The 26,118-nt window shown below is 38.7% G+C and overlaps 2 protein-coding genes and 1 long non-coding RNA gene across 8 annotated transcripts in view; 1 reads left to right on the top strand and 2 right to left on the bottom strand.

Moving 5' to 3' along the window:
- Window positions 1-9,369: 9,369 nt before the first annotated feature.
- LOC120321213 lies at window positions 9,370-11,074 on the top strand. The gene is made up of 2 exons (XR_005560802.1): window positions 9,370-10,641; window positions 10,715-11,074. It is a non-coding gene; the product is annotated as an uncharacterized LOC120321213 (long non-coding RNA).
- A 416-nt stretch (window positions 11,075-11,490) lies between these two features.
- LOC6529570 (fasciclin-3) overlaps window positions 11,491-26,118 on the bottom strand; it is a 71,998-nt gene continuing 57,370 nt past the window's right edge. Inside the window, exons 2-8 of one of the 6 annotated variants that reach the window (XM_002090531.4) lie at window positions 20,827-21,144; window positions 20,340-20,681; window positions 19,705-20,139; window positions 17,289-17,319; window positions 13,045-13,357; window positions 12,350-12,420; window positions 12,053-12,239 (exon numbers count right to left, since the gene is read on the bottom strand). In XM_002090531.4, the coding sequence (XP_002090567.1) occupies window positions 12,376-12,420; window positions 13,045-13,357; window positions 17,289-17,319; window positions 19,705-20,139; window positions 20,340-20,681; window positions 20,827-21,144 (1,484 nt within the window). In that variant the 3' untranslated portion in view covers window positions 12,053-12,239; window positions 12,350-12,375. Of the gene's footprint in view, window positions 12,240-12,349; window positions 12,421-13,044; window positions 13,358-14,257; window positions 16,261-17,288; window positions 17,320-17,496; window positions 18,437-19,704; window positions 20,140-20,339; window positions 20,682-20,826; window positions 21,145-26,118 lie in introns of those variants that run through there. The other 5 variants (XM_015196900.2, XM_015196898.3, XM_039373252.2 and 2 more) reach the window with 5 other exon arrangements.
- On the bottom strand, window positions 22,982-25,863 carry LOC26534894 (trypsin-2). Its single transcript, XM_015197364.3, has 3 exons — window positions 25,570-25,863; window positions 25,243-25,516; window positions 22,982-25,184 (listed from the first exon to the last, which is right to left on the bottom strand). Exons 1-3 carry the CDS (start codon window positions 25,794-25,796, stop codon window positions 24,810-24,812), a joined length of 876 nt encoding a protein of 291 aa, XP_015052850.1. The 5' UTR covers window positions 25,797-25,863; the 3' UTR covers window positions 22,982-24,809.

The following is a 26,118-nucleotide window of genomic DNA, read 5'->3' as shown; positions in this document are numbered from 1 at the left end:
AAGTGTGGGCGTGGCAGTTTCGGGCGGTTTGTGGGCGTTAGAGTGGGCGTGGCAACATGATTCGACAAACTTGCGCTGCGTCTATGTCTCTGGAGTCTGTATGCTTAATCTCAACTTAATAGCTTTTGTAGTTCCTGAGATCACAGCGTTCATACGGACGGACAGACAGACGGACAGACGGACATAGTCATATCGACTCGGCTATTGGTCCTGATCAAGAATATATATACTTTATATGGTCGGAAACCCTTCCTTCTGCCTGTTACATACTTTTCAACGAATCTAGAATACCCTTTTACCAAAGACATTATTCTAATGTCTTTGCTTTTACTCTACGAGTAACGGGTATAAAAAAATCAAAAATGTTTGCTTATAAACATAGGACTTTGGAGAAGCGCAGAGAAGGGCTCATATATTTTGATATTATTTGGTATTAAGTATATAGTATTATTTAGTATTATGTATTATTTAGTATATAGTACTTAGTATTATTCAGTATTTAGTACTTAGTATTATTAGGTATTTAGTACTTAGTATTATTCAGTATTTAGTACTTAGTATTATTTAGTATTTAGCACTTAGTAACGTAATTTATAATTTCACTTTGAATGTCAGCTAGAACAATAGATATAGAATAGTGTTAATTAAGTAATATTATTTTTTAATAATATATAAAATTGTTATTTGTTAAAACATTAGATACATTAAAACGCAAAAACGTGTGCACGACCTTTTTCTTGGGTCTTCCCTTTCACCCTTCATTTCTTAGACCTTCTCGCTTCCACCCATACAAATTTTATAAATACACTAAAGTACCAGCGGCCGATCGTTGCTTGTGCGTCAACGAGGCAACACCCGGGTGTTTAGCGGGTGCACTTAGAGTGCCGGTGGCTTGCTGCAGTTCTCTGATGTAAATTACATTTGGTATATATTTCATTGCACACAATGCAATGTTCTCCCCTAACAATTTAGCAAAAAGCACATACCTCCCGATGTGAAAATGCCAAACTGCACTTCGAATCCAGCTGCGTTGCATTTTGAAGCATATAAAATATTATTTTTGTCATAAACATGAAATTTTACGTATGTCAGATGCACTTGAAAACAAAGGATTGGGCAAAAAGAAAGAGCTAGATATGCGAAGCTTACCAACCTTAATCCTTGAACAAGCATATTAAATATTTTCCCATAAATACGTTAGTGCCTTAAGTTGATTCTTCGGCTTGGATCAAGCGCATTTTTTTGGTGAGTTTCACATTGCAATTGGCAACTGCTTCGGCATTGGTATGGTATCCAAATTGCTCAGTGAGCTGCTAAACATGCCAAACAACGCTGAGAGTTGCAAATTGAATAGATATGATGCTGAAAGAAGCTAGTTTGTATAGACGTTTGAACGTGCAGCTGCTAGAATATAATACTAAGTTTAAAAAGAAATTTCCCGAAAATATGTGGTAATTTTAAAGATACATACAAAATAAATACAATTTTTGAATTGAAAGTTAAAAGTATTTGATATGAATAAATTTGGCTTGATGTTTCAAGTAAAACCACTATTATTCTGAACTCGATTGTAGTATGTAGTTCATTCTTATTCGATGCTTATGTGCAGATAAAGAAATCTGGCAACAACACAGCGAAATTGTTGCCAAAGCCGCGATTGTCAGATTTTTCGGGAGTCAGCTCCTGTCTGTTTCTCGGTTTGCAACCAAAGCGCTGTGCATATCCTTGAAATAACAAGTTTAAAGGCATGCGCCATTCTCAATGCCAGGATAACTGGATTCCCTCTTTGGCGCCATGAATTGGTTGATCGAATCGGGGGGCAAGCGGGGTGTGAAGGCGGCCACTGATTGAGGGATTGAGTATAAAAATCGAAAACAACGGCGGCAATTTTCACGTTTTTCACGCATGCCATCCTTGCTTTCCCCCTTTAATACCCTTAAAAAGTGGCACAAACACTTTGGTAAAAATATATCTAACATTCCAGATATGCGCACTTTAATGCTTGGCTAGAGTAGGTCTCTACTTTTAAGTAAAGCGAGCTTAACGTTCTTTAAGTTTATTATTGCAAAGGCTGTTATGTTCAAAATATTTCCAAATTGGAAGTTTTTAAAATTTAAAATAAGTACAATGAAGGTATATACTTAATATGAACATATTCTCTTGAGGGCTCTTTTAGGCCAGTATAAAACTAATAGTGTTAAAAATATCTCTTGCAACTGAGTAAAAGTAAATAAGATTTGTATTTGCTTTGGTGCAATTAAAGATTCCAACCAATTGAAATGACCAGAGCAAATACAATTCGTAGTTTGGCTGTCTCCAACCGGAAAATGTTAGTACTTGTTTTCCCTTATTTTGCTTCAGCGCTTTACGCGGGGAGATTGGGAGGTGGAAAAGCGAAGGGAAAACAAAAATTACATTTCGTTACCGTTCGCTCCTCAATGGTTTTTGGGTTGGTTTCGCCACGTTTTGGGGCTTGGGTGGTGTGGATTGCGATGTGCGGTATTCGAATATTGACAGACAATATTTTTGTGTGACTCGGGAAAAGCGTAGCATATTTTTTTGGGACTCGCGCTATCGCGCTATCTGCGCGAGTGAGGATGATGCACGTTGTAAAACTACAGTCAACGTTGGAGGAGCATGAAATCAATTTGATGCACGCTGCTTGGTTAAGCGTTTTCAATGCAATTTTTATTGGCAACTGTTTCGCCGGTTGGCTCTTCATCTCTTCCTCTGTTGCCTGCATTTTATACTCAGCCCCCTCCTCTGGGCCACAAGGACTTGCCCCGTTCATTTCCCGACCCTGACACCCATGGCATACCCTCAGATGTTCTCGGCAAATGAAATAAAATCAAAGTATCGCTGCAATTGCGTCAATTGTGCTAGTGTGTAGACCTACACAGAGACTTAAAGTATGAAGTGCGGTTATATTTTACTTCAAATATTCTTAAAGTGATTGCCTAATTACAAAATTATCTAAGAAGTATTAAAACTAACCTAGAGGTAGTTATGATATCCAATAGCATTAGTAAGATACAAATAGTATAGAAGCACCTTGAATCACACATTTTCTCTGTGTGGCCTGAGCTAGCTCTGAGCCTCATTTCCTCGTTCTGGGAACTGTCCCCCGGTACTGCAATCGTTACCCTTGTCGCCCCAATCCCGTACCCCAACTATAGCCGACTTGCAGCGACTTAATTTCAAAAGCTGTTACGGCAATCAACGCAGCTGCCTGGAGTAATAGGAGAATGAAGAGCGAGTGTTGCCGGGGGCACGACTGGCAGTAAGAGCCAGATAGATGGGCTTTCAATAAGCGTAAAGCTTTAAGTTGCCAGCGCCTGTGTCCTTTATTGATCGCATTTGGTTTAATTGGAACATTTTATTAGTCCTTTTACAGTCCATCGATTTCAGGAAAGCTGAGTGAGCTGGAGGAGTTGAGCGAACTAGTTGAACAAAACCAATAAGGTATTTATTTTTAATAAAATTATCCTCCTTACAGGTACGCGTTTTTCCATCTCATTGCTGAGAGTGCAGCAACATTTCAAGGGATGTTCTGCTGCACAACTGAGGTTGAAAGGCATCCATCACCGAAGAAGTTAAGACAAACCACCTACGACATCTCGTCTCCATATGTCTCCCTCCAATTCGTTTCCACTTTGTCAGTTGACAATTTTCAAATGAAGCAATTGCTCTTTTAGGTGAAAAATATATCATGGTACTATATAACGCCCCGAAGTGTGTGGATCTGCACCCCATTCAGCCAACCTCAACCGCAACAAAGATTACCGATTCCCTCCCACCGTTTCGCCCCGCCCCCAGAACCCGAAGTCTGGTTAAGGTCAAATGACAGTTGTAGTTGGTTGAGGTTGTTGGCGGCTGGCTGCTACTGCCGTTCGCCATTGGCCCGGTGTAAATTATAACGCGCATTGTGAAGCTGCCAGTAACAGATCCAATTCTCCGCCAATCTACACTGGGAAACAGGAAACAAACAGTAGATGAACAACTTTTCTTTCATTTTTACTCTTTCTGTTTTTATCGAATTGTATTAACTAGGAAAGCATAGCTGGCCCATTGCTTATAATAAACTTATTTTATAAAGGATTGGCATCTGTGTTTCTTTCAGTGTAAAACTTCCCTCAATCCCCGCCTGCCACGCCCCAGCGCATTGGAACCGCCCCTGTTGTTTGACCAGGTAAAAAGCCATCCAAACGTCACAAAAAATGACACTTAGCGCACCATGATGCTGATTTATGGCTTAGGCAATGAGAATTTATTGACTTGGCAGCGGGTCACCGTCGACGTCTGCCCTTTTCCCCTTGAATTTTCCACCTGACCTCACCTCACTACCTTTTCATATTAAGGATATGCGTTATAATGCACACAAATCCTTAAATCATTTGGAGCTTTAAGGACTTCAGTTGCGCCGAATTGATTTGAGTGCCGGAAAAAACAGTTTCTTACCCAAAAAATGGAAATATATAAAAACCCAATTGCCCAACGAAAACTTTCGTTGAAAACTTCCTAAAGTCGCTGCACAAAATGGCAAATTTCGCTATTTATATTTATTCGCAGAGGCAAAAGAAAAGGAAACTGAAATAGAAATGGAAATGATTTGCAAGAACCTTTCACCGGCCTGCCTGTCTGCCCTTTTCCCAGATATTTTCCATCTCCCTTTTCTTTGGCAGCACTTTCTCCCCTCGAAACGTGACAAAATTAAACCAATAAAATGGATGAAGCGCGGAACCTGAGCGACAGCATATGAATCAGAATCGCAGAGTTGAATAGTGAAGAAAGGAGGGATTCTGAAAATATTCCTACATCTTAGTAGGAAACATTAAAATTCCTTGTCAATACAAAGCAACATGTAAGGAGTTTATAGTTTGCTGAGGATTCAAGTTAAATATCGGAACCAAAGTCTAAATATGTCACGTTTAAGCACTAGCAATATTCTGTTATCGACAAGAGCCAAAAAATACTTTTAATAAAGCCCATTCCCTGCAAGGCACCTACCGAAAAGGAAAAATACAAAATATAATGAAAATTAATTGGTTTAAAGGACACATTGTTATTTTTTAGTTGTTCTTTTGTAATAAAAAATAACCCAATTAGGCCTCGTTCGTAAAAGCAATTTCACGTTACATTAATCAATTATTAAAACATGTGTGATTGCTATTTAGGTTAAATGGCAGATACTTTAAGTTATTTTACTTTAGGGCACTAAGAAACCAAGAAAATAACAATTATAACAAGGATTAACTTTCAATTGCTTATCTTCATGCTGATTCCTATACTACACTATGTCAGGGGAAATGATAAAAATCCAGCCTTAGTTTATTAGACTCGGCTATGTTTCCTATAAATTAATGTGCCTTATTTTTTTGTGTATTGTGGCAGTCTTGGCGTTGAGATTGTATTCGATGCAATGGTTGCATGAATAGCCGCATGCAAGGAAAAAAGCTCACTCTGGTAAAACTAAAAATTACTCTTAAAAATCACCAACTGTCAGGTTGAAATATAAAAAAATATGAAATATTAATGTAGGGATAATACAAATTAAGTTTATTATTTTGGGTATTGCTCACAAAGTTTGAAATTAATAATTATAAAAATGAAAAGAACTACGACTCTCGCACTGCAGCGACTGAATTACTTCAGAGACACAATGGGAGAGAGACTGTTGGCAATGCTGTTAGGATCTGGCTGATGAAATACTTGGCGGTTCTGGTGAAATAGGAAACAGTGTGTGCACTCCCAAACATCTAGGCTGCATGATAATGCCAACTTACTCCAATCCCACATTAATTGTTTCAGATGTTTTCAATTCATTAGTTGATATATGTGTTGTAGATTAGTTAAATACCACTCAATTTTTACTGAAGCTAGGGAATTGTTTGAGGTCAGTTTTGGTACCCTCAGCATTAAATTTGTTTTAAATGTATCGCAGAATTAACACACTTGGCATTGAGACAAACAATTAATGTTACACGAATATTAACTTTTAATCTGATCGTAGCTTTTAAGTGTCCGCCCCTTGCAATAAGTACATATCAGAAACAAAGCATATCAGCTACAAAGAATGTTTGAAATTATTTATGAAAAATGCCTATGAATGTTTAGCAAGTTAATAATTGTATTAAGTAGTTTACTTGGTGCTTAAGGGCATGGCTAGTAGCTACTCATGAACGAAAACCAGGAGAACCAAAAGCAGGTATAGTTTTTTACCGGCCAACTTTTGTTGACCTTTCGTGTTCCCTCTTTTGAGCTGAGAAATTCCAAATATTTTTGATATAGCAAAAATGTGAAGTGTAAAACAGAAAACGCACCTTTAGCTCACATACTAAATTACAATTGTATTAAGGAGAACATAACCAAGTTGGGGCTTAAACTAAGACTTATAAGGAATTCATTCATTTTTATAATTGTTAAATTTCTGAAAAATCACAACAACTTTCTTCGGTTCTTGGAAAATAAGGTGCTTATATTTTAGGCCAGAGCTCGTCTTCTGCTGAGTTGAACGGACCATCAACTGGCAGCCTTCGCCTTGGCACACATTTTATGTTTTTCGCCCCCCTTTGTTTGCCTGGGCGGCCGTGTGTATGATGTGGAAATTAAATACTTTGCTTGAAATGCTACTCTGACGACTGCCGGTGGGCGTTCGATGGGGGCGTGGCTGGAGGAAGGGACGGTGGGTGGTGGGCATGGGTGTGGATGTGGGTGTGGGTGTGACAGTGGAAGGACGAAACAGGCAGCCCATGACAAGGCAGCGAGGCAGCAACTTGTTAGCGATGCTCCGTTCGTGCTATTTTCCTTTTTGTCTTCGTTTTCGTTTTCGTTTTCACTCTCGCTCTAATTGTGCAACATTTGCGAGATGCCTTTCTTCCTCTCGAGCTGTTGTTGAGTAATTAAAATGCAAAGCAAAGTGCACCAATTTGAGCCTAATTATAATGGCAGCATCAAAAGTTGCGGGCATCCGGCGGGGCGCTTAAAAAGGAAATCAGCAAACAGAATTGTTTAACCGACATGCCCCGACAATGTCTTGCCGCATTTCAGTTTTGTGTGTGAGACAGCACAACATTTTCAATTTCCGCGCTGCAAGCCGCAGCGCCGAGAACATTTCCCAAATTGAATGTCACTGAAAATGGCCACGGAAAAGGGGTAAAAAAGAAGCAACTTTTGACCCATTCGGAAGCCCAGTTTTAGCTGCTCTAGATTTGTGCCCCGCTTTTCAGGAGATGCCGAGTTCATTAAAATTATTTTAGCTAGCTCAAAAATGTAAATAATATTCCATGCACTTGACTAACACTCGACATTTGCATGCGAATATTATAGCGCACATATGTATGTAATGAAAACAAGCATAAAATTCGAAAAAAACCCACCGAAAACCACAAATATGCGGCGGCCCTATGGGGGTCAAACATTTTTGGGTATAAATATTTAATGTAGCATGAAATGAGTAGGCGACACAGAGATGAAAAAGGGAAAGGGTTTTTCCGAATGGCCAACGAAAGTGTCAGTCGAGTTGAGCGATGCCCTTGGATTATGAGAAATAAATTTTGAGCCGGGTTGACTTTAATTTTTTGTAGGCCTAGTCGATGCATTTGCGCTGCTGCCAAAGATTAAAAAGTAATACAGAATACAAATAAATAATAAAGTTTTTACTTAACCGTTATTTAAATATCAATTACTCGTAATCCTCGATGAAGAAGTTCAGTGATTTAAGTTCAGTAATTTAAATAACAAATTTAAAGTCTGACTCCTCGTATTTAATTTACATTTAAGTTGATGTACAGACGTATACAATACAATACGTATCTTTAACAACAGTTTTTTATTTAGTTTCCCTAGTCACAACTGTGTATTATTATTTCCATAAAATATTCTTCAAGCATGGATACCCACTAAAAATCGCACCTTTTGCGGCTGGCAAGTTCTTCAATCAAATTCATCACTCTCATTTTCACCTGTGCAGGTTTCCATCTAGAAAAGCAAAAGTTTACTTGATACCTTCGCAACAATTCTGTTGAATCCTTTTATTTTAGAAAGTATTTACATATGTATACATTTTCACTGACCGAACTCGCAGGAAAAGTTAAGCTTGTTGCACAGTTGGTTTCTGTTTCTTGACTTTTCTATGGATTTCTTGTGCCAAATTGTAATTAATTGTGTCCCTTCCATAAGGCACTGCTTTTGTTTTTTTTGCTTATATTGAAACCATAACGTTGTAGAAAGCAGACTGAGTGGGAAAGCGTTATATAAACAGCTCGAATTATAATTATGTATGCGCCCAGTTGCCCTTTCAGGAGCAAAAGAACAAAAGTTTGTGCTCTTTTCCGTCTTGCCCTCTCCTTATCTGTTGTATCTTATTTTTTGTGTTTCTCGCGTTTTAATTTACGCAATTTGTGGCAATCAAGCGCAATTGTAAGCGGGTTGCAGAAAAACTGACCTAAAAGTTTGGCAAATTTACATCGGACTGCGGTGAAGGATAACTCTTTATAAAAGTTTGTCATATTGATGTTTTGTGTGCATCCTTTGGAAAGAGAACTTAATCAGACCTGTTGCTGCCCAACAAATGGCAACCAGTGCAAATTATGAATGACAGTGGAAAAAGCTTGGGGCTGTTCGAGTGGCACAGTTCCTTTATGTGTTTCACATTCAGCTTAATATCTCTTTCGGGTTTTCGGTAACTTTGTGACTTGCTCTGAATCGAGCTGTGAGAACTTTAAGAGCTTATCCCATTTGGTGTGCCTGCCACAGTAATTGTCACAATTGTCCAAATGACTTAGTTTTTTAGCTCTAACTACTCATTTCAAGCCTTTCAGAACCTCGAAATATTGTTCAACTCTCTTAAAAGCTTGTAAGATAAGAGTATTCCTCACTCAGAGCTTACCACCCACAATTTCTCTTTGACTTTCTCTTAAACTTTGTTTATATTCAGCGAAGAGAAAGTTTTTGTGGATTGGAAGCTTCTGATAAGGATTTACAAGAACAGCTGATTCCCAAAAAGCTTTAAAAGGAATTGAATGGCGTGCAGGTTTTGTGTTCTGTATGTTGATTGAATCGAATTCAATTGCTGTAAACCGGAGCAAAAGATTGCATCGCTAAAATGTAAATTTGATGAATTGGGTCAAAAAGAGAAAAGGTAATACAAAATTTAATTCGAATTCTTATTCTGTCCGCCATTTTAATCTTTACTTAACTATAAGATTTTAGATATGTATACGTAACAAGTCCTGTATTGTGTAGAACATGTACCTATAAAGCATTAACTAAATAGGTTTTGTTTAGTGGTTATAAGTATTTAAGCTACAAGTTTATTTTTATTTTCCTTTGGATTGCGGTATTGACATTACACATCCGCATCGTTGCCAACTAGCTGGCAAGGCTACATGTTGCAACACCTGAAACCAGAAAACGGCTAGTATTGGAGCAAAAACTTTTGTGTTGCATATTTTCGGGGACTTTGTTGATTCCCCTGCTGTTAACAGAGTTTGCTCGACCCTTGATTTTGAATTTTCGTTTGATTTTTATTTGTCTTTTTCCGCCTTCTATATTTTCTTGCTCCTCTTGAGTTTAGTTTGTTCATCTAATGACAGTTGTTGTTGTCATTATTGTTTCAGAGCGGAGAAACTTTAGACCAGTTGTTGTGCCGAAATTGTATGCAGATTGAGGGAACCTGCCGTTCTGAGCTGAAGAGCAATTCGCATTTGGTTAGTTAGTGGACAATAAACTGACGTTGCATGCATATTTATGGGCGGTTGTAGGTTAACTGGTAATTGAATCAGTGCCTGAAACATTGTTTATTAATATGCAATTTGAGCAGTAGTACGTGCAGACAAATCGAACCTGGTTTCTAGTCAGTTGACTGCAAATGGCAAACTAATTAAGCGAAATTAATGCGTCGCGGATTTCTAAGCCTGATTACATAATTAACAATATGCCTTGTGGCAGGGATATAGATTAAAGGAAGACGGATAGCCAAAGGGGGGCTTAAAAATGTAATTTATATATATGTACTTACTATTGAAATAGAAATTTAAGTATAATATTCGAGTTATACAATATGTCTTATGTGTAACCCTCCACATACTCGTATTTCAATGTATGCAATCATTAAAAACCAATGGCGAACACTTAGTATGTTAGTTTAGTTCTATTCACAAGGGAAACGGTTCAGTCCAATTTTTTCTATCCAAATGCAAATAAAAGTACTCCGTTTGCCATTTCTCTGCATTGTGCATTGTACAAGCCTTGATAGTTTCATTTCATTCGCCCTGAAGTCTATTTCAATGTACTGCATTTGGCATGAAACAAAGGGAAAAACAGCCAAACTGAATTTTACTTTCAACCCATCGCGGAAGACTCAGTGGAAAAAAACCAGCCCCCTAGAACTGGCGAAAATAAAATATACGACGTTCACTCTGTTTTTGTCTAATGTAAAATGCGACGCTTCGGGTAACGCGTGCAGATTTTGAGCTTTATAAATTGAAATGTCAGAAAAAGTTGAGGGAGCCGCAGTACCGAGCAGTTGACTGACTGACTGACAAGCAGCCACAGCCAGATACCAAAATCCGCCAGTGGAGAAAGCCAAGTCAACTGCAAAACTTCGCCATATTTTATTATTATTGTTTCCTCTCTTTTTCGGTATTAGCCAAAATATATTCGGCGCACTGCGGCTATGAATAATGCGATATGATTATCGTTCTTTCCGTTGCAGATCGGATAAGAAGTGTGCCTCTACTTAGTGTAATTGACAATCTTGTTGTGAGTCTTCCAGTGTTTGAAAAGCCAGAGTAAGTTGCCACAGGGAACAATTGCCGGCAGCTTCAACAGCCATTTTAATTTATTTGTAAACTTGACAATTCATTTAACAAGTTTTCTCTTACCTTTAACTTTGGCATTGGAGAAGAAATTCTGTTATTGAGAAGTCAGCATTTGATAATGGATTGCACAGAATTTTATGCTGATATTTATTGTTAATTAAATACTTACACATTTTATTTAGCAATGACACAATTTGCTGGGACTCGCATAATAAACACACACAGCTCATACGGTAAAGAATTTTATTCAAAAAGTTTCTTGTTCAGCTTAACTTTATACAAATTATAACTTACAAAAATCAATCGTCATCGTAAGAGTACATTGTAATTTATTTATGCACTTAACTTATTCAATAATTAATTAATACGTAATTGTGTAAAAAGTGTTAAATAATAACATAAATTGCCAGTTGTAAGGAAATTGGATGGACGTCGTTAAGAGACAAGACAAACAAAATTATTTATGATAGAATACTTTCAGTTGTAAAAGATTTCGATTTTTCCCTTTTTAATTTTGCCCTTAATTTGTTTAAATGCTTTTTCTGGCTGCCTAAATAGTTACTGTTTCTAATTTTGCATATTCAAAACGGCGATGTGTAAAAAATGTTTGCGTAAAAATAATTTAAAGATGGTTTAAATAGGTTTTCTTAAATTTCGCGTATTTTTTATATTTTTCTTGCTTCTTGTCTTAAATTTACATTTAGCTTAAATGCGAGACATTTATGTAAATAATTGAGATTTTCAAATGGTTTCTTTTTCTTGCCTATGTTTATGTAAATTTTATTTATATATATTTAGTTTTTTTTGTTGCAAATTTTCTTTTAGCTTTTTTAAGGTTCTTGGTATCTTTATCTTGTTGTAAATTTGATTTAATGTGTGGGCTGAGGGAGGAGGAGGGGTTCTGATTGAGAGGGTGTCTTGTGTCAAGATTTCTGTGCGGAGAAGTAAGTTTATTCTGTATAAGTTTATTTTTACGCTTTTATGTTCTTAGTTTCACATTTTTTTTTTAATTTTAGTACACACATTCAAGAAGTTTTTGAAAAACCACTTTTGACATTTTATTCACTTTTTGTTTTGCATTCTTAATATCATTGTAGAGTTTATGTTTATTCTGCACTGGGTTTTCGTTTACGTTTCCGTTTCTGCTCCTTAATTTTTGTGCATTCATCTGTTATTTGTTACTTGTGTCAGCCTCCCAGGGATTTATATTGATGGGCTAGATTATTTTTTTCCTTCGCCTCCCTTTTTCACATAGACTATTTCGGCGTATTCCGTTGAACTTTTGACCCCGACTCCGGGGCCCTCTGGTGTTGTTGTTGCTGCTGCTCCTGCTGCTGTTGTTGGTGCTGGTGTTGTTGCCGTTGTCGCCTCATTGGCTGGTTTTAGTACAAGTTCAGCATAGACGAGTTGTTTGTCTTGCTGTATTTTTGGAAATAAACGAGAGGTTCTTTTAGAATTTTTTTTTTTTATATGGGTGAATATCTACAAAATGGATAACTGTAGGTTCTATATAAGGGAATTTGTTATACCTTTTTCAACTGCTTATTGCTTTTCTTTATTTAAATGTCCACACTGGTGAGGTGCTCTGCCAAATTATAGCCTTTACTTGCGTATATATACAAAGTTATACAACGGATTTTATTTGGCATGCGGTTGGTTTTTTTTTTGTTTTTTAACGGAAAGAGCAGAAAATGGCAAAGAAAATTATGTAGAAAATTTTGTGATTATAGCAAAAGGAAAATTATAAAAGAACGAATTTAAAGTTTGCTTAAAGCTTGCGTCTAAGATAAAAGTATTATGCTAAGCTTAAGGTGAATACAGCTCGCACTCAAACACACGCACACATTTACGAGAAATTATGTATAATTATGTCTATCATTGTGACTATAAAAAACTATACAACTTTACTCCATAAGTAAGTTTTGAATGTTTATCAAACCTTTTAATTTTTAAATAGAAAAATGTATGATAAAAGTATTTAAATAATGAGGTACATATATTTAAAAGTGCACGATGATGTGCATCTTCTATCAAAACAGTTTTAAACATTTAAAAAACTTTATCATAAATCAACAAGTTTAAGTTTTTATCTTATGGATATCAACAGGAAAAAGTATCGATTGTCTACTGGTTTTTAAAGATATTCTTTTCTGTGTGCCCAGTTAAAACAGAGAAGTTGGAAAGGGGAGATGGAAAGCACGGAATCGGGAACATTTTTCAATACCTTTGGTTCATTGTCATTGCCATCGATGGCATTATTGGTCGCTGGAATCTCCTGTACGCTTCCCTCTACAATATTCAACGATTCCTGATTATCCTTGTACTTCCGCGAATCCTTTTCATTGAAACGCCTTAAAATTGCCGCGGCAAACGCGGGCAATTTCTTGGCCTTCTTCTGCTGCTGCTGTTGCTGTTCCTGCGGGCCATCCTGTTCGTTAACGGTTTCCTCCCCCTCGGCCGACACGCCCACTCCGCCCATGGTGGTTGTGGCGGTGGCTGTTGACGTGGCTTTTATATCGGCGCTTTCGGTGTCGCTGCTGCTTGTCGGTTGTGAAATTGTGAGGAGGTTTTGGATGGGTTCATGATTTTGTTTTGGTATGAAAGTTTATGTTTCTGTTTATTTTTACTATACATATTACTGTGCGCTGCTGTGCGAATTACTTCCCGTAAAATATAAGTTAACAAAAGATAGCCATTGTAGTGTTCGGGGTTAGTCGTGTGGTTAAGAGTCCTTTCTCGGCAACTTTCTGCCTTTTTGGAACTAACCTTATCTGGTGGTTGTTAGTGGGTTTAAGAACTTGTGTTTTGGTTATGACGTAATTGTTATTGTTGTTCGTGTGTGGACCATTAAAACCCAAATTGTGTTAGGAAAGAAAGTATTTGAGTGGAAAGATCTCATTTTACTTGTTTAAAAAAGTACCTGGAAAAAGTCCATATAACTGAACTAAGTCTTTTAAATGTTTATAACCCTGTTAATTTGTATACTCTTTCTAATGCTATCACAGAAAGATAACAAAATGTTACGCAGAATGTATACAATTCCTAAGCTTTATTTTTATTACTATCGTTTTTGTGGCTCACAATTTATATTTGTGTTTAAGCGATGTTTAAAATCAAGGTCCTAAGACTAATAATTCGTCGCAAGTGTCGCTACACAAGTTCTAAAATGTCTAAAGTTTTAATAACCTAGAATTTATGCTCTGTGCCACACCTAATGCCCGTACGAAATAGCATATGGAAAATTTAATCCGAATTTGACCTTTTATGGACCCTTTAACCAGTTCCATCCCCCATTTAAACCTTCATGGAGTGGGCTAGTCAAGTAAATTGCTTTCGCTTGGCCAAAATGAGTTTCATCTATATTCTATAAATATTTTTGGCTCATTTGTATGTCTGCCTGCTGTCTGGGCCAGCTCAACAAGTATCTCATGGATACATTTTGCTAGCAGTGTGTGCGTGTCTATGTGTTCGTGCTTTAGTTTGTGTTGGTTTCAGGCGTGGCGTGTTAGTCTCTCATATATGAAATGTTTATTGCATGAAACGCTTCTTTCGTATTTTAATGATATTGCTTTTGTTATGGAAAATGGAATATTGTACGGGGATTTCCTCTTTGATACGCCGCATTGTTAGAAATTTCCTTTCAGGCCCGGTGAACTTTACATAATTCCCTTTCATTCAAAATTCGCCTCTCACACACGCATACATATTCAGGCATTTGCAAAATAAATAAATCCAAAACAGGAAGCTATCGCACTTTTAACAATATTTATTGTTTTTAATTAAATATTAAACATACGTTTTGTAAAAAATAATAAGAAAAACAACACGTACAAAAGTTTTGAACTATTTTATATCGTTCGCTTTTTTAAATACTAAATTTATTTTTAGTTTTAGGCACTTGAACTGTAACCAACTAAATCGATCGCAAATTAGTGGAAGCTTCTTTTCGTTCTTAGAGTAAATTGTGCGAGTCTTAATTGAACACTCATTTGACGACTTTGTTCTACAATGACTACAATAAATATTTGCGTAAAACAATATTTTTGCTTCATGCTTGCCATGCAAACTCTTTCGTTTAAATGTATTCGATAAAAACTTAATTTCATGCCGGCTTAATCTCTATAAAATAAATCAGTTTGGTTAATTTATTGTAGGCTTAATGTTTCGTTTGTTTTTTGTTGTTCAGGAAAATAGACTTTCGTGAGTTTAAACCAAGCTTAGAATCTAATATGGGGACAGTCATGCGCCGGAACTTTTTAAATTTTAATAGGTTTTCATCTGGGAATTAACTAATCATCCAAATTCTTTCCGAATAATATTAGTTAGGACATACAGCCGTGGACGTATAAATAGCACACATCAGAACAGTAACTTTAGATCGATTATTTCAAAAGTATTTGTTATTTAAAAAAACTATTCCGAAAGATGAACTTCATTTTGTGCTATTTATACGTCCACGGCTGTATATCAGCCTAGTACTTATTTATTAAGTCCAGTTATTATAGGAAAAGGTTTTCATATTCATATTCCAGTTGTGAAATCATCGAAATACTTTGCAAAAGTTACTTAGCAAACAGTATAAAATATGAATCCTTTTCACATCATGGAGGTTTCATTTGATAATATGCAGAGTGGGTTGTGAAATGGTTTGCCTATGCCTGCTAAACTAAACTTTTATCGGCTGAATTGGCTCTGACACATCAGCTTTAACTCCTGACACATATGGCTGCCCCCTAAAAGTTCACGATGGTCACAAAACTGCTCCATTCTTAATCCTGCCGGACGTTTCCTGTACCGAAAAAGAAATAAATAAATACGAACGCCTTGTGCGCGCACACAAACACGTGCGCACACTCAGATTTCCGTTTCCTGTGGCAACTTTGGCGTCGTCGGTGTCGTCGTCGTTGTGGTAGGTAGTGTTATGGTAGTGTTAGTGGTATGTGTGCCATTCATGCCTCCGACTTGAGGTCTCTGGGGCTTGGGGGGAGTGGCAGGCGCCGGCGACTTGCCCCTTCCCGAAAGCAACATCGCCTGCTTCTCGATCAGCTCACGTTGATCCTTGGGCAGCCATCGCGAGAAGCGCGATTCGGGAATCCCCAGTTGGTTTCCCTTCTGCAGTAGATCGGCGTTCTCGTTGCCTTCCTCCTTATCGCTGGCAGAGCTCCGGGAGTTACGTCCTGCCGCCTGGCTCATCAGAATGCTCTTCAGAGGCCGCGTGGTGGGGTTATAGACACTGCTCTCCCGATCCGTTCCGTATTCAAAACTGTCATCTTCATCGTGATTGCGTCTTTCAACCGACAACCGATCCTGGTGGCCATTTCCATTGACCTCTCGCAGCTTGCTAGCTCCCAACAAGGTTATGCCGTTGGGGGTTTCCAAGAGCGCTACGTTTTGACCATGGTCCTGTTGGGTTCCCAACTCCAGTTGCTTATCGATCTGACTATTTACGGATTGTAAATCGGTGTTTTTTGAAACATTTAAGAAAAAAAAACCAAGGAAACATTTTCATTTTTGGGATCCATCACACATTTTTTGAGGAGTTTTTGGTGGGTGGTTGTCCATATGAAAGTAGTAGAAAAAGAAGACAAAACATAGCAAGAAGTTTGTTTTCGTTTCTTTTTGGTGGTTGAGCATTTTTGTTGTTATTTATTATTTTTGTGATGCATTAGCAAAGTGGCTCTAACACTAGAGTTGTTTTTATTCAATGCATTTGTTGGCTTCTATTTTATGTTTTTGGTTTTTGTTGAATGACTGGGACAGCGACATTTTTGACATTTTAGTAAATGCGTGAGACAGAGCAAGAGAGCTTCATGATGTTCATAGGGTAAGAGAGAGAGAGAGAGACAGAGCTATACCGACACTTCCGGCTTATTTTTTCTGGTGGGCGGACGAGCACAGTGGGCGTGGCAGAGCGACTAGCGAGCGTTTTACAGTGAAAGTTCAGAAGTGTATCACATGTATGTGTGTATGGTGTGTGTGAGACAGCGTGAGACATTTTAAACCGATTTTGCTTTTATGAAATTAGAATTCGAACTTCATTTTTTGGATTTATCAAATGTGGTGTGTGGTGTGCTTATGCGTATGTGTATGCGTGTGCTTAAGTTTAAGTTGAATTTGGACTAAAATGAACTATAAACTAGCCTAAAATGCTAATGAGCTGCGCTACATATATCTATAGATGATTGCCAATTCGGCAGACGGTTAATGTAAGATCGAAAATTAAATGCACTCAAGAGACACATGCAAGTAGACAAACAAACACACATCCGAGCTACGCAACATTAAACTAATGCATACAGATTAATGGCTTTGAAAATTAAGCAAATTCAAGCAAACCAGATACCGTCGAGGAGTTAGTTGTGGATCCGTGAAAACAGTTTATGATTGTATGGCCCCATCTGTTCTATGGCACTTTCCTGAACTTATATTTACTTTTGATGGTCTGATGGAAGAGTTCACTGTACTTACGTTTCATTTGTGGGCGTCTTAATTGATTTGCCTGTAGGGAGAAATTTAAAAAATCTTTTAAGTTTATTTCTAATACTTGCAGAGTCATATGCATACTAGATAAAAATGATTTTCATGATTAATGATCAGGGAATAGGTACCCCACCTGACAACACCATCATCAGCTTTCATTCTGCCACACCAAACTTTAACGTAAACCAAATTTGTATTTTTCATGTTTTTGTTTATTTGTTTCGTCTTGCTAAAATTACCAAAGAACATAAAAAAACACAAGTGTGACGCGGATAACTAATTAAAATAAATCATAGGCATGTTTAATTTTCTAATTTGCGTTGCTTGCCACGTTCAAATTGATTGATATTGCCAATCGACAAAAAATAAAAATTAGAATAAGCAAAATGCAAAATGCTGGCAGCTCTTATAGCTTAAATAAATACATGGATGAACATTAATATTGCTGGACAAAATATAATACAATAAATGGGACATTGCGGATTTATTATTCGTAATTTATATATTATATACGTTTTGTTTAAGTTGTTTTCGAGTGGACAAAGGGAAATTCAAGGTTTTGCGAGACTCGCGATTTCACGAAATTGGTCACTTAAAATTACTTGGCCTAAGATAAAGTGTTGTTTTTTTTGTTTATAGTAAGATTATATATAACTTTTTGTTGTGCGCCATTCGAGATTTCTGTAATTTTTATGAGAGAGCAACTATTTGAGAGCAAAGAGTGGTAAGGTTTTATATTATTCGATTTTGTTTCTTTTCCCTTCTGCTTTCAGCAAATGGGGCACACAGCTAACTGGCCAAGAGCCACGCCCCTTTATTGGGAGTGGCAAAGGCGGCCTAAACGGCTCAAACGGAAGTATTTGGCGGCTTGGGAGCCTCGATCCCGTTTAAATTGTGCTGGCTGCCATTTCCAGCGGCAATAACCGCTGCCGCTGTGGCTGCCGCACTCTTCTTCAGGTCCGCCTTCTTTTGCGCCTCCAATTTATCGGTTACGGGGGGCGTGGCCTCCTCCGACTGCTGGGTGGTATCGATATGCTCATCGCCATTATCGCGACCATCCAGCTCCTCGTCGTCATTGAACTCCGGGTGGATTTGGGCCTCGGAATCGGGACCGATGTCCGTGTTTAGAGTGGCGCCTGTAAAAACGACAACAACAAGAACTAACATTTAGCTTTGTGTGCAGAGAGAGAAGGGGAAAGGCGGAGGAAGGAGAGACAGAGCGAGAAGTTTCGATCTCGAAGATACCAAAATTCCATATAGAAGTCGAGGTTAGTCCATTTACCAAAAAGCTTATCAGGCAAAAAGTACGGAAAGCAAAAAAAAACAGAGAAATACAATTTATCTTTATGTATGTTCTTACATAAGAAGCCAAAAACACGTTTTTACACATAATTTGGAATTTTTCTAGGCAAGTTTTAGTGACCAATTTTTGTTTTCAATGTTAGCTCTTCTTGTTGTTGTCATTTGTAGACACTTTTTCACAGAGAGTCGTACAATTGTTTTGTTAAACTTAGGTATATGATTAGATAATTTATTTTGGTTGAGAGCCAAGTACAATACTTCGTTTCAGCTTGTTACATATTTCGAGTTGCGTTTCACATTTTATCATAATACGTTTATAGGCGACTAGATTTGCATTAAAATAAAGTGGATACACTTAAATTTATGTATTGGGAATATTATTTAATCGACCACTTTAAAAAGTCTTTTTACTCATTCAATCATTCAATTGGTTTTAATTTTTAATTTAATTTAATTGTCGCCTGACTTGTGTCCACTTTTACTTACTTTATAACTACATTTTCCAAATTAAACCAATTCCATTTTGTATCTGTTTTAAACCCCCCAGTAATTCTTTGCTTTTTTAAATGGCCTTCAAATTTGAATTGGTTGCCCGTTCCACATATTTTGCAAAGACAAGTTTTCGCAAAAACTTCACCCGAAAAGTCAAGTGAAATTTTTTAATTAGATGCATTTTTTAGGGCTGCTGCGTTCATCCGCCCGTTCAGCTGCTCCTTATACTATGTTAACGCTAATTAAAATTTAAGAGCCGCACAATGTGTCGAAAGTTAGCAACGGCTTGTGGCAGAAGCGCCGGGCCCATAGCCCACCCAAAAAACCAAAGAGTACGTATATGAGTTGCAGGATGAGTGGTGGAGTTTCGGGGGGAAATGGGTGCTGGAGTTGAGCGGTTTGGGTGGGAGGAACCTAGAGCCAAAATTTATTGTTAGCATAGCTGATGATGAGACAATAGTGGCGGTGGATGGTCGTAATGATGATGATGTTGCTGTTGTTTTTGTTGATGTGGCTGAGAAGCTAATGACGATGTTTCACCCACGAAATAAGCGAAATTGTGTGTATGGAAAACCAAAAAAATGGAAACAAAAAAACATTGTCTACTTACCGCCAAAACACCATCGGCCAGTAGCCCGTGCAAACACAATCAGTAAAACGACCAGGACCAAAACGGCAACGGCGACCACAATGCCAACGATTGCGGCCACATCGAGGCTGCTACTGGGCGGTTTGCTTGACGAACTGATGCGCACCTGGTAGTCCGTCAGTCCCAGTTCGTTGCTGGCCCTCAGATTGTAGATTTTGGTGGTATCTTCCAGGGTCAGACCGGCAATGGCCAGTGTCACGTTGTACTCATCGTTGCCCAGATACTGCGGCTCATATGCCGAGTAGCGCCCATCGGTGCGTCCCTGCCCCACAATTGCTCCATCGATGGTCCACTCGATCTTGGGCTGCGGACTGGCACGGATGGTTATGTTCACAATGGCAGTGTGCTCGAGATAGAGTCCGTATACGGCAGCATCTGGCTGGTGGACGGGAGCATCTGGAGAGGGGTACAAGTTAAGATTAAAATCCACCAGTTATTTTATTCAAAACTACATAAGTTTTCAGCACATGTTTTTAGCTTGGAATATAGGAAATTCACCGCTTATTAGACAACAATAATTCAAGATTTTACTTTAAAAAGGGAGGAATTGGCTTAGCTTAAGCCTAATTAGTGCTTAGTTATGCTGGCTCACTTACAGCGCACGTTGATGATGTACGCAGCTTCCTGGGGCGGCACACTCTCGCGATCGGTTTGGTGGTGGGAGCGGCAGACCAGTTTCCGGTTGCTGTCCTCGGGCGACAGGTGCCACTGGATTTCCTGCACGGAGGTCGATAGCTCCACGTTGTCGGTGGTCGAGGAAATGACGTTCAGGAGAGTGGTGCGCTTGTTGGCCGGCATGTTGTCGATGTACCACGAGATGTTCGCCGGCGGACGACCATCGCGAACGCTGCACCGGGCCCTGAATTCAGTTCCCTCGTTGAAGTAGCCCTCGCGATTTGGCCGCGACAGCAGCTCGATGATGGGCTGCTGCGGACGCACTGAAAGGTGAGTAGATGACAATAATGTTAGCATTTTGAAAGGCTACGTTTTTGTTCTATTTGCGGCGTTTTTTCATCGCAGTTTATTTTCCAAAATGTATAAAAATGTTATGAACTGCAAGTGATTTGGTTTCTGAATACTTACATGCCACGACCAGGTCGATGATGCCTGACAGCTCCTCTCCCTCGACGCCCAGACTGCACTTGACCTGGCCATTGTTGCTGGCCTTGACCCTCTCGATGCTGACACCGCACTGTCCGGCCGTAAGACCCGCTCCGAAGTACGTGAATCCGGGGGTCTTGCTCCACTCCGGCGACAGGTTGAGGACCTTCTGCTCGCCGGGAATCTCGATGCGGCAGTAGTTGATGGATCTGCCATAGCGGCAGAGCAGCTCAGTGCGATCGCCTTCGTTGAGGAGCGCTGTGTTGGGTTCCACGTTCACCTGGGCCCAGGTGAGTGCATCTGAAAGATAAGTGCAAACAAAAGAGGCGATTATGTTGTGGCTGTTGTGCAATTCACTTAAGTATCTTGTCTCTTGTATCTGGTATCTGCTATCTGGGTATTCGGTATCGCATTTTCCGAGGTATTGTCTTTCGCCAGAGGGCCAACAAAAAACGGCACGTTCCATGCAACACTCTACACGCTGTCCTAATGTCTCGGCAATCAGGCAAATGACTGTAGCATTTAGCGGGAGACACCTGCACGTTTGCATCTTTAAGATACGCATCGCATACTCAGAGACCTCTGTTTGTTTTTCTATTTGCCATTGCAAACAATGCGGCTGCATTTTCTCATTAAGTTTCAATTAAGTTATTCGTTCGTTCTTTTTTCTCGGTTTTGTTAGGAAATGTTTTCGCACTCCCATTGCCGCAGTTGAAAAAGTTTGGCGCAAAGTTCTCCCAACTGCAGTTGCTTGCCATTCTCTTTAAGCATTTCCCATTTGCCAATTAAGACATTTGAGTAATTTTCTAAGTCGAGCATTAAACGTTCGAGCAAAAGTGAAGCTCTTTGCCTTGTTTGTTTGCCTGGTTGTTTGTTTGCTCGACTTTGGCCTTGTCGGTTAGGCGGTGCAAATATGTCGGTGGAGCCTAGTTTCTAATGCAATTTTTACTCGGGATTATCCAGATTCTGCTAAATGATTTGGTTTTAATTTTAGTTAGATTGTCTGCTTGGGTTTTGTGTTTCAGAACAGCATACACATAAGCGGCTTATGACTAATTCTAGCTAGGATGTCAAAGAAATACTATAAAAGCCTAATTTAAAAAGATCATTTATGATTTATATGGTTTTAGGTTGAGCTATTCTTTCAACGATGAATTTTAAACAAAAGAAATTTTTCGAAATGGAATAGGTATCAAAATGTCTTCATAATGTTTTATTAGGCGTAATTAATCGCACAAATTGTTGATATTCTTAGGAGTTCTTGGTATAAATGCTTTCTCGTATCGTCAGGCTACGATTTCTGAAATCTCCGACTAATTTCCGTAAATCAAAGCAGCAAAATTTCAAATTGTGGCAGAAATATGAGAGGTGGGGCATCGCAAACAGCTGCAGACTTGAAGCTGATGGGAACATGAGGTGAAAAAAATAGGAGCTGTGAGGGGAACCTCAATACGGCAGCTGGCCAAAAATGAATTGATTTCTCCGCTCGATCCCGTTGCCCATTTTGGCTTTTGGATGACGGATTGACCGACTGGCTGGCTGGTTGAGTGAAGTTTTGTTTGGTCAGCCGGAAACGTGCGGAAAATCAACAGCATTTGCATTCGACTTTAAAAATCGGGTCAGCCAGCTGGCCATGTAATTCGAAACTTCTCGACCGCCCCATGAGTTGTCGTTTAACTTTTGACAATTGAGTTGTGAGTGAATTTTTTGTCTGCTTCGCTTGCAGACTCCTTTTTGCTGCCTGTGATATTTTTATGAGACTCCCGCGCTCTTTTTGTTTCAGTTTTATGTTTTTTCACACTGGAATTCGTAGACCCTATAAAACCACTTAGGGTTCTCAAAAGGGCTGCATGAAATGCCGCCGAGAAGTTTTGCTGCAGCTTGAATTTCCAGAGTCCAGAGTCAGCAAAATCGGTTTCACACTTTCTCCCACATATAAAAACGGGGATTGCAACAAACTGTGGCTCGAGTTTCGAAAAAACTGCAAAATGTGGGGGAAACGTGGAAGTTGGACAATGTCACATTCACAGCTATGAAAACAAACGCCAGAACTCGAGACGTTGCATCGAATAGAGATGAGCGCGTGATAAAACACCAATTGTATACAATTGGAGAATTTTATTTCGAGACCAAAACGTTCTGTCCTCAAGCTTTTTATTCCATTTATTAAAAGTTGCATAATTGTATCTTTGTTGAGAAGGTATATTTACAAGACAAGCACATTGCTGATGGCTATTTTCATTGAGTACACTTTTCACGCTTTCCCCTCTATCGCCGACATATGCTACGTATCCATGAGTTTATTCACAGCACAAATCTATTTTTTATCCACTCCCCCTGCTGGTGATATTTATTTATTTAGCTTTTTTTCGCAGGCGAAAATTTCAGCGGACCATCGTCGTCCTCTGGGTTGGATTTACAGATCCCGACTGTATTCTCCTCCTTCGTTGGTCCCCATGTTTTATTTGATGCCATGTCTGCAGTTTTCACAGGAACGTTTGTCCAGTTCAGTGGTCTGGCCTCAGCGGAAACGTTGGCCCAACTTTAAGTGATTTTTTTTGTATGGTTTTGCAACACACACATGTGTGTGGCCATAGAAATCACTTCACTTCACTTTTCCCCTCTATAAATTGTACAAATAGATTTAATTTAATGCCCTCACTCTTCCCAATAAAAATCAACTTCGGTCTGTGAGTCCATATCGATGCATCGTCTCCCTGTTGTGGCTTTTGTTTCCTATTTTTCGGCCACGTTAGCGTCTTTTGCTTGGAACGTGATTTTTACTTGAATTTTGTGTTCGGGTACTTTGATTTTTCAACTACAGTTTTAGTTGGGTGTTTTTAAGGTTTCCGGCGTACAGTGGAATTAAGTATACCATTTTACAATATGATATTTTTCACTTAGTTTTCATCGGCTTACTTTACCTACCCCATGTGGAATTCCTTTAAAATTTGAATTTTATATTATATTATTAAGGCACTATATCAATTCACGAGCACAATATTCGATTTTTAAATAAATATTAGGTTTTATTTCATTTACTGGTTTAACTATCAACACCCCTAATTATTGTTTTTTGTTAATTATAACACCTTTCTTCTTCTTTCCTTTATCCCACTGCTGGGTTCAACATCTAGTTGGCTTTCAAGGCGAATGAAAAAGGCAAATCAGGCACACAAGTCTGGGCTGCTGGCTACCACAAATTGGTATGCAATTTCAGCAGTATAAAAGGAAAATCAAATGCTGTATGCAAGAGTACGTATATATTTGTGTGTGCAATCTGTGAGCTTATCAACCAGACCATTATATATCGCTTGGCTGGTAATTTTCAATTTATCAGCATCGATTTATCAGCTTTTGTGATACCCAGCTACCTGCATTCGGGCAATTCAGAGCAACAAAAAATATAATTATTACTGATTTATGGCTGGCTTTCCATCCGACGACTGACGGCGAGTCTTGAACTAAAGTCAATGGGAGTTAAGCAACAAGAGTTCAGCGCAGACATGTTATTGTTAACTTCTGGCTTTTCCTTTTTTCGGCCAATATTATCGCGTGTGTGTGCAATTTCTTGTTACCTTAACGGGTCGGTTTTTTCCGGCGTTTCGTGGCTATTAATAATGATTGGTTGTTACATCAAATTGCCGTGTCGCGGCCTTTTACTTTTTTCTTGACCAATTTTCTATTTATTTTTGGGATTATTTATGGCCTTTATCAATCATGTTTTATGTACAAATTTATTAAGTTTTTCGGCAGTTTCCTTTGCTTCTTGATTGATGCAAAAGTGTTGAGAAAGAAAGGAAAGTCAGAGAGGTTTATTTGGGGGGAAAGTGAACGTGCCACACGTGGCACACAGGTGCAATACAGGCGAAAGTTTCCTAGGGCTTTCCCCAATTTTCCATGCATCACAGGGGCCGGTCAAATTTTCCTTTCTCTAGAGAGAGTTATATTTCCCTGTCCTGATTTCAGATAATGTTAAGCAATAAAATGATGTAGGAATAAAGGGAAAACCTCGCTGCGATAAATGGGCTTTGGTCCACTCCCTCCGATATCATTTTGGTCACCCAGCTGTTGTAGAACGATACGTCACTGAAGAACACTGGATCTGGACTGGAGCAATTAATGGAGCCCAGAGCTATCCCATACAGCTGACCATCGCAAAATAGTGGACCACCGAAATCTGTGGTACATATCTGATGATCCATGGACTTTACACATATTAGGTCCTCGTTTTCTGGTCTAGCATCCATTAGACTCTTCTTCGCCTTCAGACAATCGTCGAATGGCCGCAGTTCGACATTCACAAGCAACATGCTATGAAATGATCCAAATCTTTGCCTCTAAGGGGTATGGTTTTTGTATTGTATGTAACGTTTTGAGTATTTGAAAAGTACCCACTCGTACGCCGAAGTTTCCACCAATGGTCTTGCAATCATTCCCCACTTCCAGCGAGGAGTTGCCAAGCAAAACTGGAGCCAAGTGATGGCCGTCCAATTTCACATACCTCTTCAGCTTTATTATAGCTATATCATTGTGCTGGTTTCTATGGTAGTACGGATGGATAAGCATGTTATGAATATCTACAACAAATTCCTCTGACTCTGGGGTCCTAAAAAGAGCCGCGCAAAGAGCCACCACAATTCGTTTGGGGCTCATCATCACTCCGTTTTTACTAATTAAATATTCGAAAATTAGTAACGAATTAGATATGTATGATATACCCACTCCGTAATGCAGTGTGCTGAAGTAAGCACATGGCGATTGGTAAGGATAACTCCGGTGCAGAAGTGATTATCTCCAGGAGAGTGGATATATTTGCGAGTCCGCAAGGATACCAGATACGAACTAAGATGACTATAGGTTGGCTCGCGAAAATGGTTTATATTACTCGTGGTAATATTGTTAGGCAAAACCAAAGGAATTTTTAGCAGAAGCAAGTATGCAAGCAGCATATTTAGCTATAAAAGTGACAGGCTTCTCAGGGCTTCAAAGTTAAGAAACATATTCAAGACTTCTACCTAAATAATAAAATTATCTATTAACAAGAGTGAACGCTAGTGTCGACTCCTTCAACTATCAGATACCCGTTACTTAATATTCATTTTTTAAATTGGTAGGACAAATAATAAAATGAAAATATACCAAAACATTTTTTTAAAGTTTTGGGTGTTGAAGTAGGCGAAGAAACATAAGGCAGCAAGCTTGCGCTGCGTCTATGTTTCTGGAATCTGCAAGTCTTGTCTCAACATTTGGAGTTGTTTGGGAAATTACATT

The sequence above is a fragment of the Drosophila yakuba genome, chromosome 2R, assembly GCF_016746365.2.
Source record: "Drosophila yakuba strain Tai18E2 chromosome 2R, Prin_Dyak_Tai18E2_2.1, whole genome shotgun sequence".
Taxonomy (NCBI): Eukaryota; Metazoa; Arthropoda; class Insecta; order Diptera; family Drosophilidae; genus Drosophila; species Drosophila yakuba.
The sequence above is the reverse complement of the archived record's forward strand: the minus strand, read 5'-3'. Positions and strand labels throughout refer to the sequence as shown.